We start from the raw sequence: 16,588 nt of genomic DNA, 5'->3' as shown, positions 1-16,588 counted from the left end.
TGCTGGCAAGATATTCTTCCTCGATGCTCCTGGCGGGACAGGAAAAACATTCCTCATTAATAACATCCTGGCCAAGGTTCGTCAAAATTCGGAAATTGCTCTGGCTGTGGCCTCAAGTGGAATTGCAGCTACACTTCTTGAAGGAGGAAGGACAGCACACTCAACTTTCAAACTGCCTTTGGATTTGACCAAGCAAGACACCCCAACCTGCAACATTAGCAATAATTCAGCAAAAGCCAAGATCCTTCAACAGTGCAAAATCATCATCTGGGATGAGGCTACTATGAACCACAAGCAGGCATTCGAAGCAGTGAACAGAACACTCCAAGATATTCGCAACAACAAGAAAATCATGGGTGGTGTGACAACTGTTCTGGCTGGAGACTTTCGTCAGACTCTCCCAGTCATCCAACGGGGCACAAGAGCAGATCAAGTCAAGGCCTGTATCAAGTCTTCTTATCTCCTCTGGCCACATGTGCAAAGACTTACCCTGAATACCAACATGAGAGTCCACCTTCTTGGTAACAACACTGCAGGGGCGTTCTCAAGCCAGCTTTTGAAAGTTGGCAATGGCCTATAGTCTATACTCTCAAGATGCATCAGAACAAATAATTCTACCATTTGGACAGTTTGTTGAAACAAAAGATGACTTGATCAAAAAGGTCTTTCCCAATATGGAGACCCAGTTCCAGGACTCATCATGGCTTGCCGAAAGAGCCATTTTGGCCCCCAAGAACAATGCTGTTCAAGAGATCAACAATTTGCTCCTCCACCAACTTCCCGGTCATGAAAGACATTATGATTCTCTTGGCAAAGTGACAGATGAAGATCAGGCAGTAAACTTCCCAACTGAGTTTCTCAACAGTCTTCAGCCTCAAGGACTCCCAACACACAGGTTGATTCTCAAGGTGGGAGCACCAATCATGCTTCTAAGGAATCTTCATCCACCAAAGCTGTGTAATGGAACACGATTGACAATCCAGCAAATGATGCCGCATGTCCTAGAGGCAACCATCCTCTCAGGACAATACAGAGGAGAGAAAGTATTCATTCCAAGGATACCACTTATTCCACCTGACCTTCCATTCTCCTTCAAGAGGATTCAGTTCCCCATCAGGCTATGTTTTGCTATGTCCATCAACAGGGCACAGGGGCAATCAATGAAGGTTGTAGGCCTGAACTTCACAGAACAAGTGTTTGCCCATGGCCAGCTGTACGTGGGCTGCTCGAGGGTTGGAAAACCAAGCAATCTTTATGTCTTGGCACCAAGTAAGAAAACCAGAAATGTTGTGTACCAAGAGGTTTTGAGAAATTGAAAATTGACAAAACGTCATGTAGGCAATGTACTGTGATATTGCTCTAAAATATACATGTTCTTTTCATCATATATTTGTCTTATTCTTATTCAACCTGGGCAAAGCCAGGTACCTCAGCTAGTACTATATAAAGGGGCATTTTCTATGCCCCTGACATTTTCCCCAATAATTATAGTAATGCAATGCTTTGTCAGCTTCACCTTTTTTCTAAAGATGACAACTTTGTAAACATGTTTTGAAATTCCTGCATACGTTTCCTTGGGATTTTTACTACAGATAGTGGGGGGGCCAATGTTTTCCCGTTGAATTCAAATGTTAATTTGTGGACACTGGTTGGGTTGTCTTTAGGGATGATAGAAGTTGTAGAAAAAATATGTCTCCATTTTTTTCAAGTTCTTTATAGCGGCCATTTTGGATTATCAAAATGGCGTTTGTTGAAAACCGAAATTGTCATTATCTTGGCTTCTAAATGACCTAGAGTGTTAATTTTGGTGTCCAAATGTACATATTTGCGGATACTTAATCCAATAAACACACATTTATACACCTACATATGATCAAAAGGGTTCTTATGGCAGCCATCTTGGATTTTCACGCACTTATGCCAACACATATATATATTTTTTTCCATCATTTTCACTTCTAAATCACATAAAGGCTGGACTTTAGTGTTCAAATGTACACTTATAATGTCTTTGTGCAATATTTTTAGTTGGCATTGTTCATTGTTACATTGAAGGATCTCCATCCTCCTCATCATCAGTGTTATCGATTCCCATGGGGCGCTCCTGACCCGTGTTACCACACACCTCTTCATCTGCCCCACACATACACATCTCAGAACAGTTGAGATGCTGAGACCTGCATGAGCAGTGAGACATGCATTGGGTCTTCTTGCAGTTACATTTGATTAGATGTGTGATGGCAGCTGGGGCTGGAGGGTCCTTGGTTGTGATGGGCACCAGCTGATCTCCTTCTGCTCTCCATCCATGTTCTGTTGGTTGTGGAAGCTGGGGGTCCGGTACATCAGCCTGATGCCACACCATGGCCTGGAAATGTGCACGAGCAATGGCTTCATGTAAAGCTCCCCGTGTTGGTGGCAGCTTCTGTGCCTCTAGCTGTTTCTTGGTAAACAGTCTCCACCTCAGCTTGCCCACATCCACAACTGTAGTACGAGGCTCATACAGCTGGCATACAAATGCCTCAATGTCACTTTCTGTGTCAGCTCTCAGCTCCTCAGAGGCCCCAAGGTCATGGAACGCAGATACCACCTCAACAGAGCACCTATTGAGGGCTTGCCAACATGTGAGCTTTCCCTTGCCGGCAAACCGACCAGTCTGGTCTGCTCCCGTGAATGCATGGAATCCTGGTAGGGCTGCAGCCTTCCTGACACCAAGTTCATGTACTATTGGTTCCAGTGAGATTTGCCTCTTCTTGTTCCCCACACCCGTGATGAAGTATGTGTCTTTGCATAGTTCATGGTACCGGTGGAGTGCTAGGATGAATACATCAGTATCAGGTGACTGAATGTACAGCTGTGTTGCACCTCTTCGGACGGCATCTAGACTGTGAAGAAAGATCCTCGTATCAGCCTCCTCCTGGGAGCTACGGAGATGCTGTACATCCATGCAGTTGGAGAAGACATCCTGCCTTGAAGTGACGATGAAGACCTTGGTAGTCCCCTCAAAGTGACACAGAGCTTTCTTTGCCAGATAGACAGTTAGCTCATCTTTGGTGTTGGTGTGCGACAGGAACTGTTTTGCTGTCAGTTTCCCAATCGGGGTGCTGTCTTGAACGTGGTTAGCAGTGGGCGGCTTGCCACCTTGGCGCCTCTCCCGTGTGGCCTCTTTCAGTGAATTTGGCAGATCATATCGGTCAAACACGAGGTGGACTTCATCATACCCGTTGGTCTTGCAGTCCAGTGTTGCATTGAAATGGCCAGCCCACTGGGCACATGTTTTGACCCATTGTGGCTTACCCATTGCTTGCACTAATGCCATGCCGTCTATGACAGTCACCTTCTTGGGAGGGGGTGGAGTATGTTCAGGATTGTCGTCGTCTGGCTGCTGACCAGTGCCAGTTGACTTCTTGGGTAGATCTTCTAGGATGGCCATGAGCTTGCTTTTGTCTGTGCATGGTAGTAGTGTCCCAGCCATTGCAAAGAGGGTTCGTGGAAGCGCGGTGAATTCATATTGACCTATGGCATCCTTCAAGTTGATCTCTGGTCGTGAGCGGGCCACGATCAGCATGCGCGCAAACAGTGACCTGTCGTCTTTCAGCTCTACAACCTTGTCTGCCAGTTTGTGCTTCACAGCTTTCCTGGCACTCTTCCACATCTTCAGTTTGACCTTTCCCATTCTGGCCCAAAGGTTGATTTCATTTGTGTTGATGCGCTCTGCAACAAACGTGTTATACGCTTTCTGACCAATCTCATCTTGGTTGCAGACATCCTTCTGTACTTCAGCTGGCATCACCACCTTGGTGATGATAGTCGTCAGGTCTTCACCCTCATGCGTCATGGGATTCATGGACTCTCTGATCACATTCTTCAGTCGACGAATGCTGTCTTCCTGCCGAGCCCAGACTGTGGTTGATAGGTCGTGGTGCTCCTTGCGTGTAGCTGATTGTGAGCCAGCCATCTGACGGGCTTCTTCAGCAAGCCTACTCAGCTCTGGTGCTGTCAGAAAGAACCTTTCGCGGGCACTGGCATTCTGGGTAATGCCCACAATACCCCCTGTCACCTTCATGATCCTGTTGATGTGCTCCAGTGCATGGTCCACACCTACAGCACAGAAGGGGATTTCATTCTTATGGACACTGAAGTTCCCATCCATGAACTCTTGGTAGATCCCTGGATCTGTCATCTTCAGGGCCTTCATCTCTGCAAGGTACCGGGGAGTCAGCCTGGCATATTTCTGTTTGTCATGTGCAAAGAAGTATATGCACATCTCATCCAGTGAAGACAGGTGAAGCTCAAATTGTCCATCACGGGTGGCACGGATGAATGTGTATATCAGCATTATCATCCGCATGTAGCGTCGCACAAACTTGAACAGTGGACTCTTGGCTTCTTTCCTCTCATCAAACTTTGCCATGGCCTCCAGGACTTCGTTTGACTCGAGGACAGCTAGCATGTTGTTCTGCGCGCTTGTCATCTCCTCTCGGTTGTGTAGATGACAGCTCTGGGCAACCTGTTGTGCTGACTGGGTACATGGGCCCCTCAGATGGGGATGCTCTTGGAAGAATTCGTCCACATAGAGGTCGAAGAGGGCTTGGACAGTGGTGATGTGGGCCTCCAAAGCCCTCTTCATGTGCTTGGCTTCCAGTATTTGTCTGGTCGTTGTTGGGCCATAGATATCAGCCTCAGACCAAGCCTCGTCAAGACCACTGTCCTCTATGGCATTCCCAGCAGCCCTCAGTGCAGCCATCACAGTGTGCATCTCCCCTAGTCGCAGTACCCACTTGCCTTTGCAGTCATCTCTGGTCATCTCCAGCTGTTTGGCTCGCTCATACAGGGCCATGTCTAAGGTGATCACTGTCTTCCTATCGGGACCCATGACCATGCAGTTGATTTGCTGTGTCTGTTTCAAGACTGTTATCAGTGTTTGCCATTCATGGGCTGGTGCTGCTACCAATGGCAGGGCGTTGACCTCTGTCAGAGGCTTCGAAGAGGAGAGCAGTGAGTTGTAGGCTGTCCAAGTTGGGATATCGTGATGCTTGATCCTACTGCCAGGTGGTTGTTTTGGATCGTGGACGAGTGACCCAACAGGGTCAGCATGCTGGGGTTCTGCAGCTTGCAGCTGGTCATCTGGTGGGATGATGTCGTCTTGTACGTCCTCAGCTTCAGCTGTTCGCATGATTGTGCGTGAAAGTAGCCACACTGTGTCCGTCGCAGAGTACGGCTTGGTGACATCTGGGTTTGACCGTGTCTTGAAGCTATACGTGGTACCTGTGGCAGATTGTTTGTTTGGTGCTTGGCAAGGAACAAAGTCTGGAGCAGTCAGAACCTTGAGTGAGCGGTGTCTGGCCTTTCGGTCATGTAGTGTCAGTGTTCTATGTTCATCTGTGGAGGTTGCATGTTCCCGTCGTTGGTAGAGTGCCCAGGCTGTAGCATGGAGTGTCCGCTTCCCATCAGGTGTGTCTTCATTGAAGTCACTGTTGTCCACTGCAAAGAAGACAAACGTCCCTATGCGCATGGTTCTTGGAAAGTATACACCCTGTTCTGTCGTAGACTCTATGACTGAGTTGGCCAGCTGTGTCTCCAACCGCAAGATCCGACTATAATCAACAGACAGACCGAACCCATGCAGGAAATCCAGAAGCTTCTTGTTTCTGGTGGACTGATGGACTACAATGGCAACGGCAAGCTGCTGTGGCCATTCTAAGCGATGGCGGAATGGTGCATCTGGCTCTTTGGGCTTGTACGTGACTTGGCGTTTTGACTTGTAGCCGTACATGATGTTCTGACTGATGGTTATAACATCTCGATGAATAGTGGCTGAGCGCATAGTCTCTGGCTCAATGCTCGTGGCTGGTCCTTCCAGTAGCCAGCGGAGGAAAGCATAGAGTACTTTGGGTACATGCTTTTCAGCATCATCAGTGTTCATTTCTCCTTCAAATTGCCATGGGTGCTTGTTCTGACAAGCAATGGCACTGCGGAGAACAGAGGCACTCTCAAACAGTTGTTCGATGTTTTTTTCATTTGTCTTCGTCATTGCATCTTCGACAGCTGCATCACGCACGGCAGTGGAGAATACACAGTCTGACTCGTTTCGACGTTTTGGTTTCATGAAGTGAACGTCATCAATGTGAGAGTTGATTTTCTCCTTCATGCCTTGGGTAGTAGGTGATGGGACATTGTGCACACCATTATTGTCAAGAATCCTGGAGTAAACCGACTTCAGGTCAGACATGTTGAGAATTTCACCAGCTTGGAGTAGAGAGCGAACAAGGCTGACAAACTCAATGTCTGCGGCTATTTTGATAACATTAGTTTCTTGCAGTATGTGTTCTTTGTCATCACTTGATGTCCCACTCTTGGGAGCACGTTGGACATTCTGCACCCAGCATGGGAGATGATACTTGACGTCGATCGCATGAGCATCATGTGCACTGATGGCAGCACTCAGCTGAACTTTCCACTTGTGGTTGCTGCCTTCTTCAACAGCTTTCTTCAGCTGTTTACCTGCGTTGAACGTGCATACAACATGTACACTTTCCTTAGTGACCTCTTGACAGAAGAAACAAAGGTCTCTGTTGAATGGAGTTGATGATGAACGTGTGAAGCGAAGAGTCTCGTCTTGCGTAGAACCTGAGGTACTTGCAGCGGCAGGTGCAGAAGAAGGACGTCCACACCTCTTATGAAGATGCTGGGTGTCGCCATGTTCGCAGGCTTTCTGGTGGCGAACTCTAGCACGCTCCAGGTGAGCAGTGTTGCATGTAGATCCATAACATGCCCGGTGCCACTTTGCTTTATTGTTCCTCAAGTCAGTGGCAGTGAAACAGCTTAATCGTTCGCTGATCTGTTTGAAGTCGGCATCACCATATCGTGCCCTCTCCTGGATGAACTGGAGAAACTTTGCATATGAGCCCAGTGCTGGCTCAGTCACTAGTGCACCTTGGGGATCCTGGCACTGAATGCAAAGTGTGAAATCAGTTTCTTTCTTGGTTTTCTTGCTTTTTGGCTCCATCATAGCTCAGGGTCACGAATCTGGAACATACAAATAACAAATAACAATTAAGATAGATGTGCATTAAGTTAGATTTTGGACACTGGTTCGGCTGTGCCATAAAAACCTATTTTTATCCCTTGTAGGTTATTAAAGAAGGTTTCATTCAATTCTCTATCCCCAAAAATGTACAACTGGACACCAGAATCGAAACTCTAGGTCATTTAGAAGCCAAGATAATGGAATTTTACGTTTTCGACATCCGCCATTTTGAAAATCCAAAATGGCCGCCATAAAGAACTTGAAACAATTGGAGACATATTTTTTCTAGAACTTATATCATCCCTAAAGACAGCCCAACCAGTGTCCAAAAATTAACAAGCAATTTCACCGGGCATTTCAATCTGCTACATTGGCCCCCCCACTAAGAAGGGAAAAACTGATAAAAGGAAAAACTCTTTTCCTTGGCAGTGTGATGGGGCTGGTGGGATGGCCTGGAGGTGCACGCACTCTCCTCCAAGCTATCTAGCCTGGGTTCAAATCCCGACCCAGCTATAAACTGCCATCCCGGTGTTTTACAGGCAGGACGGTTCGTTCATCAATGTGCATGCCATCCCTCGGATGCACATTAAACTGGACGTTCCGTCCGTCAGCATTCGTTGGATGTTAGAGATCCCATAGTGTCCTTCACAAACAGAAGGCGAGCGGTCACCGTCGCCATGGCTAAATTCCAAATTCCAGCTCCAACCTACAGGGGGCACTGCATCAGCAACACAGCTTCTCAAGCAAATGATGCGACCCACGGTGATGTGCTGCATACTAAAGAAGAAGAAGCACACACGAGCAGAATCAAGCACCAAATACCAAGACGTCAATAATGAAGTGAAAAGATCCTGGAAGCTGAAAAGCACCAAAATTGTACCAGTGATGATTGGGGCAACGGGAATTATAAAGACGAATGTTCGAGATCTTAAGCATCCTTGGGAACATTACCACAAATGAACTAAAAAGTTGGAGGCAATCTGGGGTTCGGTGATGATCCTGAAAAGAACCCTTGGAGCAAAACTCTGAAAAAAAAGCTTGTACCATAAACTGTGATCCCTCACCAAAGCGGAGGAGGATACTTTGAGACCTGGGAGGTCACCGTTCCACTTTCTGAAACCCACATATATAGAGATAAAAACCACCGGAAGAAGAAGAAGAAGGCAGTGTGGCCTGTTCTGTGCTCGGGGTAGTTGTTTTAATGAACAAGGCTCATGTCGAAGGCATCATATGACATGGGTAAATAACAAATGGGGAAATGACAAAGGTTACATCACTCCAATGATGTAATAGTTAACCCTAAAAACACCAAATGCTTAAAAATATTTCCTTCTCTTTCAGAATGGCAACAAATGAAGCATTTTAAATAATTGATTGTTTGGAATAATAGTACCAACATATCTGAAATGACTTGTCAGTGAATGAATGAAGCTGCATGCATGTACGGTATTGTCTTTCAGATTGTTAAAGTGCATTTTAAAACCTTCAATTATACCGGAAAAGGAATATAAACTCCACCTCCCACTCCCCAAGCCATTTTAAACAGTGAAACTGCAAAATCTTTGGAAAGTCAAGTCACATAAAATACAACAGAAGGAAACAACTTGGGTTTTGGTGGCATTTTCTTGCATCTGCCGGGACGGATGACAACCCAGGCACACAGTGAGGCTTCACCCGTGGGATTGCGATGAGGAACTTTGTACTCTTCTTTACCATCTCTTGCTTAGTTTATAGATCCTGAGGAGCCTCGGGTTTATGGACGACGCTGGAACGTCTCGCTTTGATTTTGGAGATGGGAACCTGACGAAGCTCTCGCCATAGCTTTCTTACCGGAACAGGGGCGGCACGCTGAGGTGGCAGGTGAGAGACCGCTTCGTTGCGGCTGACACTCGGTGAATGTTCAGCCATATTCGATTTGGAAATGGAGCTGTTTAATGATCCATCTTTTACCTCCTCCTGTCCGTGGTCAATGTCGTCCGATCTGTCGGGCTGCACCTCCTCGCCAAGTGATGGGTGGTCCGACGTTAACGCATCTGCATCACATTGGACCAACGATAGTATTTACCAACTGTGACAACGATAATCTGGTTCCTTCAAACTTCCAAAATCATTTACATTTAGTTTGGGTGCCGGAACATTTCCAAAATTGTCAATAATTTGCTCTTTTTGTTTATTTGTTGTGCAGCTGGAGGGGAATGTTGGGAGTGGAAGGCGAAGGGAAAAATTTGAGTAACGTCACCTGGAAGGCTGGTTGAGGCTCTTTGTGAGCGACGCGATTCTGGAAACGTTTTCTGCAGTTTACGCTTCAGCTCACGACTCGTGCATTTGTAGAAGACGAGGTCCTTCTGCAGTAGTTGCACCTTGTCTTCATAAGATTTAATGACAGTAGAGCTCTCACTTTCGCCTGCTGGATAAAATGACCAAAATATCAAGAGAATTCCCATATGCTCTGAGGTGGAGCAAGAGAGGCGGTACACCTTGTGACTATTAAAAGTTCGGCCTTTTTTTAAAAAATGTTTGTGGTGCTGTGGTGCTGTGGTGCTCACCTGCTGGGAGTGAGTGCGCAGTCGATGCGTGGATAATGTACAGCTGCAGGCTGCGGTCATGCTCACTCTGCTGTGTGGTGAGCTTACGCTCGTTCTCCAAGGAGAGGTTTTGCATCGCCACTTGCAACTCGGCCACGAGTAGTTCGCTTTCCCCGGCCTTCGCTTCCAGCAAAGGAGCAGGAGAGCTAAAGGTGCCGTTTCTCCTCTTGGAGCAATACCACCTGGAGGTCCACCAAAACATAATGATGGGATGGATTATTGCAGCAATGTGTGCAAAGAAATTGAGAAAACCTTAGCGGAGGGGTTCTGCAGATGCATGACGTAATGCCTCTTTGAAGGTCAACCTTATCAAAGTACTTGCACAGAAGATGGTGGGTTTCCTTGGTGGCCAGGTTGGCCAGGTGTCCCATTATGTTGTCCCAACTTTGGCGAAGGACTGCAGTGGGATCTTTAGGTGCGGTTTGCCGGGAGCTAAGCACCTCGTTGCGGTAAGCAATGGTGGCGTCCAGCGACTCGATGGCTTCGTCCAGTTGCAGCAGGTAGTGCTCGTCCTGTGTGACATGCAGCACAACGCATGAATGTTGGCAAATGGCATTGTATCTTAATCATTGTCAGTGTCATTAATGTCGCATAACATGCTAAAAGTAAAAATTATACAACAGCTTAATAATCTAGCAATGAAAACTTCCAAGTTCAACAAAAAGCAGGCGGCTTCATCAGACGTGGCAAAGAGCAGCAGCTCCTTGGCTGTATGGTTAGCCGACATTAAAGCAGTCAGCAACCCAGAATGAACATGATCATTTGGGGGAGAAAATGGCTGGCGAAGGAGGGTGACCTGCTCCCGGGCATCCCAAACAGAAGGGTGACCCGCTTCTCTGCTACTGGAGCCGAATGGATACAACGACATTTCCGATGCCTGTGATGGCTCTGAAACTTCCACACAAAGTTTCGCAGCTTTCTCAGCAAAACGTGGTGCGCAGTAATCAATACTTCCACTGTGATGCTACGGGAATTCAACCATGTGAATGCTGTACCTCCATATCCAACCGCTTGTGATGAAGGCTTGTATTAGCGCAGAGTAACAAAGAGCAAGTATATGTTCAGTCACAGGCATAGTATTAAAAATATGGCAGGCAGGCAGAGACAATAACTAGGAATCCATTGTGGGGTGCATTGTGATGAGATTGTAGGACCGATACCTCTTTGGATAATACGTTTCCCTTCCATCTCAGCATGTTGAGCCAAGAGTTCCAGGTGGTTTTGTTCCAGCGTTTTCCCACTGATTCACCCCGTATCGCTAACAGAAGCCTTGGATTCATCCAAGGAGAGTAGGAGGGATGACATGCGCAGTTGGTCGTTACTCAGGGTCTGGTCACACAATGCAAGAAAAGTGTGAATTGTACACATGTTTACAGTCGTGACTAAAAATATTGGCACCCTTGCACTTTTTTAAAATAACTCTTCAAATTTCTCTAAAAATAAGTTGAAATTGACAAAAGTATTTGGTCTCCACAATTCTTTATTTCACTGAAAATATTACAGCACCTTTGTTTTTGATTCAGAACTTAATATATCCTTTTAAATCAGAAAATAAAAAGAAATGGCATTGACAAAATTATTGACATCCGAGACTTAATATTTGGTAGCACAGCCTTTGGACAAAATAACTGCAGTCAAGCGCATCCTATAGCCATGAATGAGCTTCCTACGCCTCGCTACTGGCAGTTTGGTCCCACTCTTCTTGTGCAAATTGCTCCAGTTCTCCCAGATTTGAATTATGCCTTCTCCCAACTACTGTTTTCAGATCTCCCCACAGGTGTTAAATAGGATTTAGATCTGGACTCATTGCTGGCCACTTCAGAACAGTCCAGCATTTTGTCTTGAACCATTCCTGCATGTTTTTTTGAAGTGTGTTTGGGGTCATTCTCCTGCTGCAAGACCCACGGCCTTTGACGGAGACCCAGCTTTTTGATACTGGGTTGAACATTGTGCTCCAAAATGCCTTGGTAATCTTCTGATTTCATGATGCCATGCACACATTCAAGGCACCCAGTGCCAGAGGCAGCACAGCAACACCAAAACATCACTGAACCTCCTCCATGTTTGACTGTAGGGAAGGTGTTCTTTTCTTTGAAGGCTTCATTTTGTTTTCTGTAAACTTAGAGATGATGTGCTTTACCAAAAAGCTAAAATTTGGTCTCATCTGTCCACAGGATATTCTCCCAGAAGGATTTTGGCTTGTTCAGGTGTGTTTTGGAAAACTCCAGTCAGACTTTCTTATGTCTCTCTCTCAGCAGTGGGGTCCTCCTGGGTCTCCTACCATAGAACCCGCTTTCATCGAGTTGGCGATGGATGGTGTGAGTTGAACCTACCTGTAATACCTTGTGTCTGAAGGTCAGCTTGAATCTGTTTGGCAGTTCATCGAGGTGCTTTCTCCACCATTCAAACAAATATTCACTGCAATCTTCGATCAAGTTTTCTCTTGCGGACACGTCCAGGGAGGTTGGCTACAGTGCCATGGGCCTTACCTGATAACATTGCGTACAGTGGACACGGGAACATCAAGATCTCTGGAGATGGACTTGTAGCCTTGAGATTGTCCATGCTTGAATACAATCTTGTGTCTGACCTCTTCAGACTATTCTCTGGTTTTCTTTTTTTTCTCCATGCTCATTGCGGTACAAACAGTGACAAAAAACAGCAGAATGACTCCTTTTCTCCATTCAAACTGGTTGAAGGAATGATTTTTATATTGCAAGCACCTCCAACTCACCACATGTGAGTTCATTTCCAAAGTAAAGGACAATCACCTGCCTGAAATCTAATTATTTCTAACAACTTCTAAAAGTTGCCAATAATATTGTCCGGGCCATTTTAGGATTTTTGTGCGGAATCAGCGAAGATTTAGTAATATTTTCAGCTTTTTTTTGTTTTGTTCCACTGCAAACCAAAGAAATTGCATTTGTGGATACTGTTACGTGCTCCTCCCAAACCCCCGGTCACGGTGTACCTCCGAGCCCCGAGAGGAGTCACGGCAGAAAAATGTGTTATTCTGTATGTCAAAGATCAATGGTGAAGCCACACCAATTGTTACCAACAAACAAATATTGTATTAAGATCACACAAGAATAACAGTAAAACAACAATAGTAATCAATTGTACAACCAATATATATTTCCTATGATGGTACCATCAGGTTCGTACAATATAACTCACTGTGTTCCAAGTGAGCAAAAAGAAGAACATTCCCCAATGTCTCTATTCCGCCATCAAGCCCAAGTCGATCCGCTCCAGCAATCGTCTGAATGATGTCCAATTGAGACCAGAATCCCGTTTGGATGACAGTCACAGTCACGCAGCCAAAGCTGCGCAAAGGTGCCCTCAAGGCGACGGGGAAATCCAAAGGCGCCCTCCAGGCGACTGGGAAATCACACCCTCGGGTATGGACGTTTCACAGCTCCAAACCGACGAACCGCAGATTTACCTTCAAAATCCACGTGACACACACACACCAGATAAACGTCTGGATGCGGTGAAAATGGTTGAAGCGAAGCAAAAAACCTTGCGCGATGCGCAAAGCGCGAGAATCAAGATGGCCGACGGCCCGTTCTCGAGGCGTAACGGCACGACGATGATTCTCCTCGGAATCAACCGCCAAAACCTGACACGCAGGTTGATCTGTCACAGCGATAACAACTCTGTCGCAAGAATCCCTTTCCCGGGAAACCCGAAGTTCGCTAGTGACCTCCGTTCGTCAACATTTGCTCCAGACCTCGAAGCAGCTAGGCTTCTTCCCCGACTCACTCGCTCCGTCTTCCTCTTCGTCGTCGTCCGGTTCCGGTTTCATTTAAAACATTGACTTTTTTACCTTTTGAAAATAGTAACCTCTATCTCCCTTAAACGACAACAATAATAGTACATGGAATCAAAAATGTTTACAGTGGATGAAAACCACAACAACGGAAGTGACAAATCCGTAACACTTCCCACCCTCAATAAAGAAAGTTTGAACATAGTGAAAACTTTCTTTGCAGGAAAAAACTCTTTTAACAAACAAAAGTAAAACTCACACCCAAATCATCAATTCCCGTGAGCAACGATAATTAATATTTCCCAAAATAAAGAAACAAAACTTCCAAACAACCTACAGAAATTTCCAAAGTTAGTTCACTCTGGACAAAGCATCAGCAACGACATTGTCCCTGCCCTTTACATGCTCAATTTCCAAGTTGAACTCCTGCAAAGCCAAACTCCATCTCATCAACCTCTGGTTTTTATTTTTCATTTTTTGAATGAAGGCCAAGGGTTGTGATCAGAAATCCAAAGCAAAGCAAATCTATAGCACTTTTTGAAGGAGGCCGAGCTGAGAGCCAGGTTTCATTGTGGTTGGGTGGTGAGGCCTGGAAGTATTCACTGCATGGACGCATTTAGGAACGTGGAGTTCACGGGTTAATCCGTGTAGGAATCTTGGCTCGGCTGCTCCTGAGCACTCAGTGCTTCCAACTCTACTCTTGATCATAGAAATCATAATCACAGTTGTAGAGTTGGGTGCTGTAGTCACGTGAGTAGCGGTCCACATCTGGGCTACCACCGTAATAGTCATCCCGTCGAGAGTTGCCAAAACTGCGCTGCTGCTGCTCGGAGCCTCCGTAGTAATCACGACTACGGCCGCCACCAAAACTACTACTCCCACCCCGGGAGCCATAGCCACCCCTGAAACTACCTCCACGTTTTCCTCCTCTGTAGCCCCCTCGACACCCATGGCCTGCCTTCTCTACTGTTATGGTCCGACCATCCAAATCCTTGCCATTCAAATCCTTTTCTGCATCTTTGGCGTCCTTTGTGTATTCAAACGTGACAAATCCAAACCCTCTCGACTTTTGCGTCTCCCTGTCTTTTATCAGCAGCACTTCCGAGAGTGGTCCATATTTGCCAAAGATAGAGTCCAGAACATCTTCACTTGTGTCAAAGTTCAGTCCACCTACAAAGAGCTTGCCAACATTGCCTCCATCCATGACTTGTGTGTGCTGACACTTAGTTTCAGGGTACTCGACAAGAAGTGCCTGTGCAAAGCGTGGCGTCAGTACATCTCCTTCTCTTCAGAGCGCTTCCGACCCATAGCATGAGTCGCGGCACAGGATGGAAAGATACCCGGATTCTCCCGCTCCAACCGTGCGGTGTTATTTCACATACTAGGCTTTTCAACAAACTTCGGATTACCATAAACTCGACCACCGGCCAAATCATTCCCGATAACAAAAGAGATTCCCTCTACAGGAAGAGTGGCTTGTAAACCTACGGTGACCGGTCCTGACACCAAATCAGACTTCAAATGGATGACATGAAGGGGAGCTTTAACATAGCCACCAACCCCCTGTTAAAGAACACGAACACCAGTTGCCGTCTTCTCTGACAATGGCAAAATGCCTTCAAGCATCAAAGATTGATGTGCTCCTGTGTCCCTCAATACCCTAACAGGTCACTGGTTAGTCAAGTCTCCAACCAGTGACACAAACCCCTCTGAAATAAAAGGTCTGTAACCCTCTTGAACAAGGTCGTTCTGTGATGCCATAACTTTGGCATGGGAACCTTCACACGGCACTGTCCTCCAAGGACGATTTCTCGCATTGGCCAATGCATTAGGAGTTGTACTAGTCTGACTCCGCTCCTGATTTTTCCTTTTCAGGGCATAACATTGGGACATCAAATGCCCAGGTTTCTTGCAAAAAGCGCAAGTAGGCCCGGAGGAAAAACTCGTGGTCTGCCTCGGGCACCCCGGAAGATAAGTCTGTCTTGGAACTGTAGTCTTCTGATCCCTAAAAGTCGCGGTATCAGATTTGTCCTCATAGTCATCTCTAGGCCGCCTCCATGAATATTTGTTCTCCGAACCTGATTTACCATAACTCCCCAGGCTAACTCTAGGCGGGAAGTTAGGTTTGAGGAAACCCCATCCTGCGTGTCAAGGCAAAGTCATCTGCCATGGTTGCTGCCTCATACAACTATGGTACTTTCTTTTCATCCGGATGTACTTTAATGTCCGCGTGGACACACTGTTTGAATTCCTCCACCAAGATCAATTGTCGCAACAGTTTGAAGTCTTTCCCAATCCCCTTCGAGTCACACCACCGATCAAACATGGTTTCCTTCATTCTGGCAAATTCCACATGGGTCTCACTCTCCCTCTTCCTGGCATTCCTGAATTTTTGCCGTTAAGCTTCAGGGACCAATTCATAGGCTTTGAGAATGGTTTTCTTCACTATCTCATAATCTGCACATTGGTCAATCGGTAAAGCCGAATAGATATCTTGAGCTTTACCCACCAAAACACTTTGCACTAACATAGTCCAGGACCCCACAGGCCATTTTAGCATATGAGCCACTTTCTCAAAGTGTAAAAAAAACTTGGCTACGTCCTTTTCATTGAAGGGTGGAACCAGCCTCACATGCCTACCAACCTCCCAAGTGTTCTGACTAGTTGTCGAACTAGCCGGCTACTTCTCTCCGTTCTCCCATTAATTCCAGCGCCGTGAGTTCAAGTTCCTTCTGATACGCCATGTCACGTTCCTTTAACTCCCTTTCCGCTCTCGTTTCCTCTGTTCTTCTCTCTTCTTCAGCTCTCCTTTCCTCTGTTCTTCTCTCCTCGAGTTCTCGTTCCTGTTCTACTCTTCTTTCCTCGAGTTCCCTTTCAGCTCTCCTTTCCTCTGCTCTTCTCTCCTCGAGTTCTCGTTCCTGTTCTGCTCTTCTTTCCTCGAGTTCCCTTTCAGCTCTCCTTTCCTCTGCTCATCTTTCCTCGACTTTCCATTCAAACTCTTTTAACCTTTCCTGGCTCTGCAGTTGCATCTCCATTTTCCGGAGCTCCACATTTTCTTTTTCCTCGGGTAACCAATCCAAGGCTACCTCTTTCCATGTTCCTTGTCCCACCAGAGATTCTACCACCAATGTCGGCATCTCTGCTTTCTTCATATGAGCTCGGACCTCCAAGTTAAAATGTTTGGCCAATATCAAGAGTTCCAAT

The 16,588-nt window shown here is 46.3% G+C and overlaps 1 protein-coding gene across 1 annotated transcript; it reads right to left on the bottom strand.

The window, feature by feature from the left end:
• Positions 1-8,207: 8,207 nt before the first annotated feature.
• On the bottom strand, positions 8,208-10,833 carry LOC137422565 (uncharacterized). Its single transcript, XM_078771533.1, has 5 exons — positions 10,773-10,833; positions 9,918-10,124; positions 9,574-9,794; positions 9,267-9,434; positions 8,208-9,060 (listed from the first exon to the last, which is right to left on the bottom strand). Exons 3-5 carry the CDS (start codon positions 9,686-9,688, stop codon positions 8,756-8,758), a joined length of 588 nt encoding a protein of 195 aa, XP_078627659.1. The 5' UTR covers positions 9,689-9,794; positions 9,918-10,124; positions 10,773-10,833; the 3' UTR covers positions 8,208-8,755.
• Positions 10,834-16,588: the final 5,755 nt, after the last annotated feature.

This window comes from Myxine glutinosa, chromosome 2, assembly GCF_964187855.1.
Source record: "Myxine glutinosa chromosome 2, kmMyxGlut1.1, whole genome shotgun sequence".
Taxonomy (NCBI): domain Eukaryota; kingdom Metazoa; phylum Chordata; class Myxini; order Myxiniformes; family Myxinidae; genus Myxine; species Myxine glutinosa.
The sequence above is the reverse complement of the archived record's forward strand: the minus strand, read 5'-3'. Positions and strand labels throughout refer to the sequence as shown.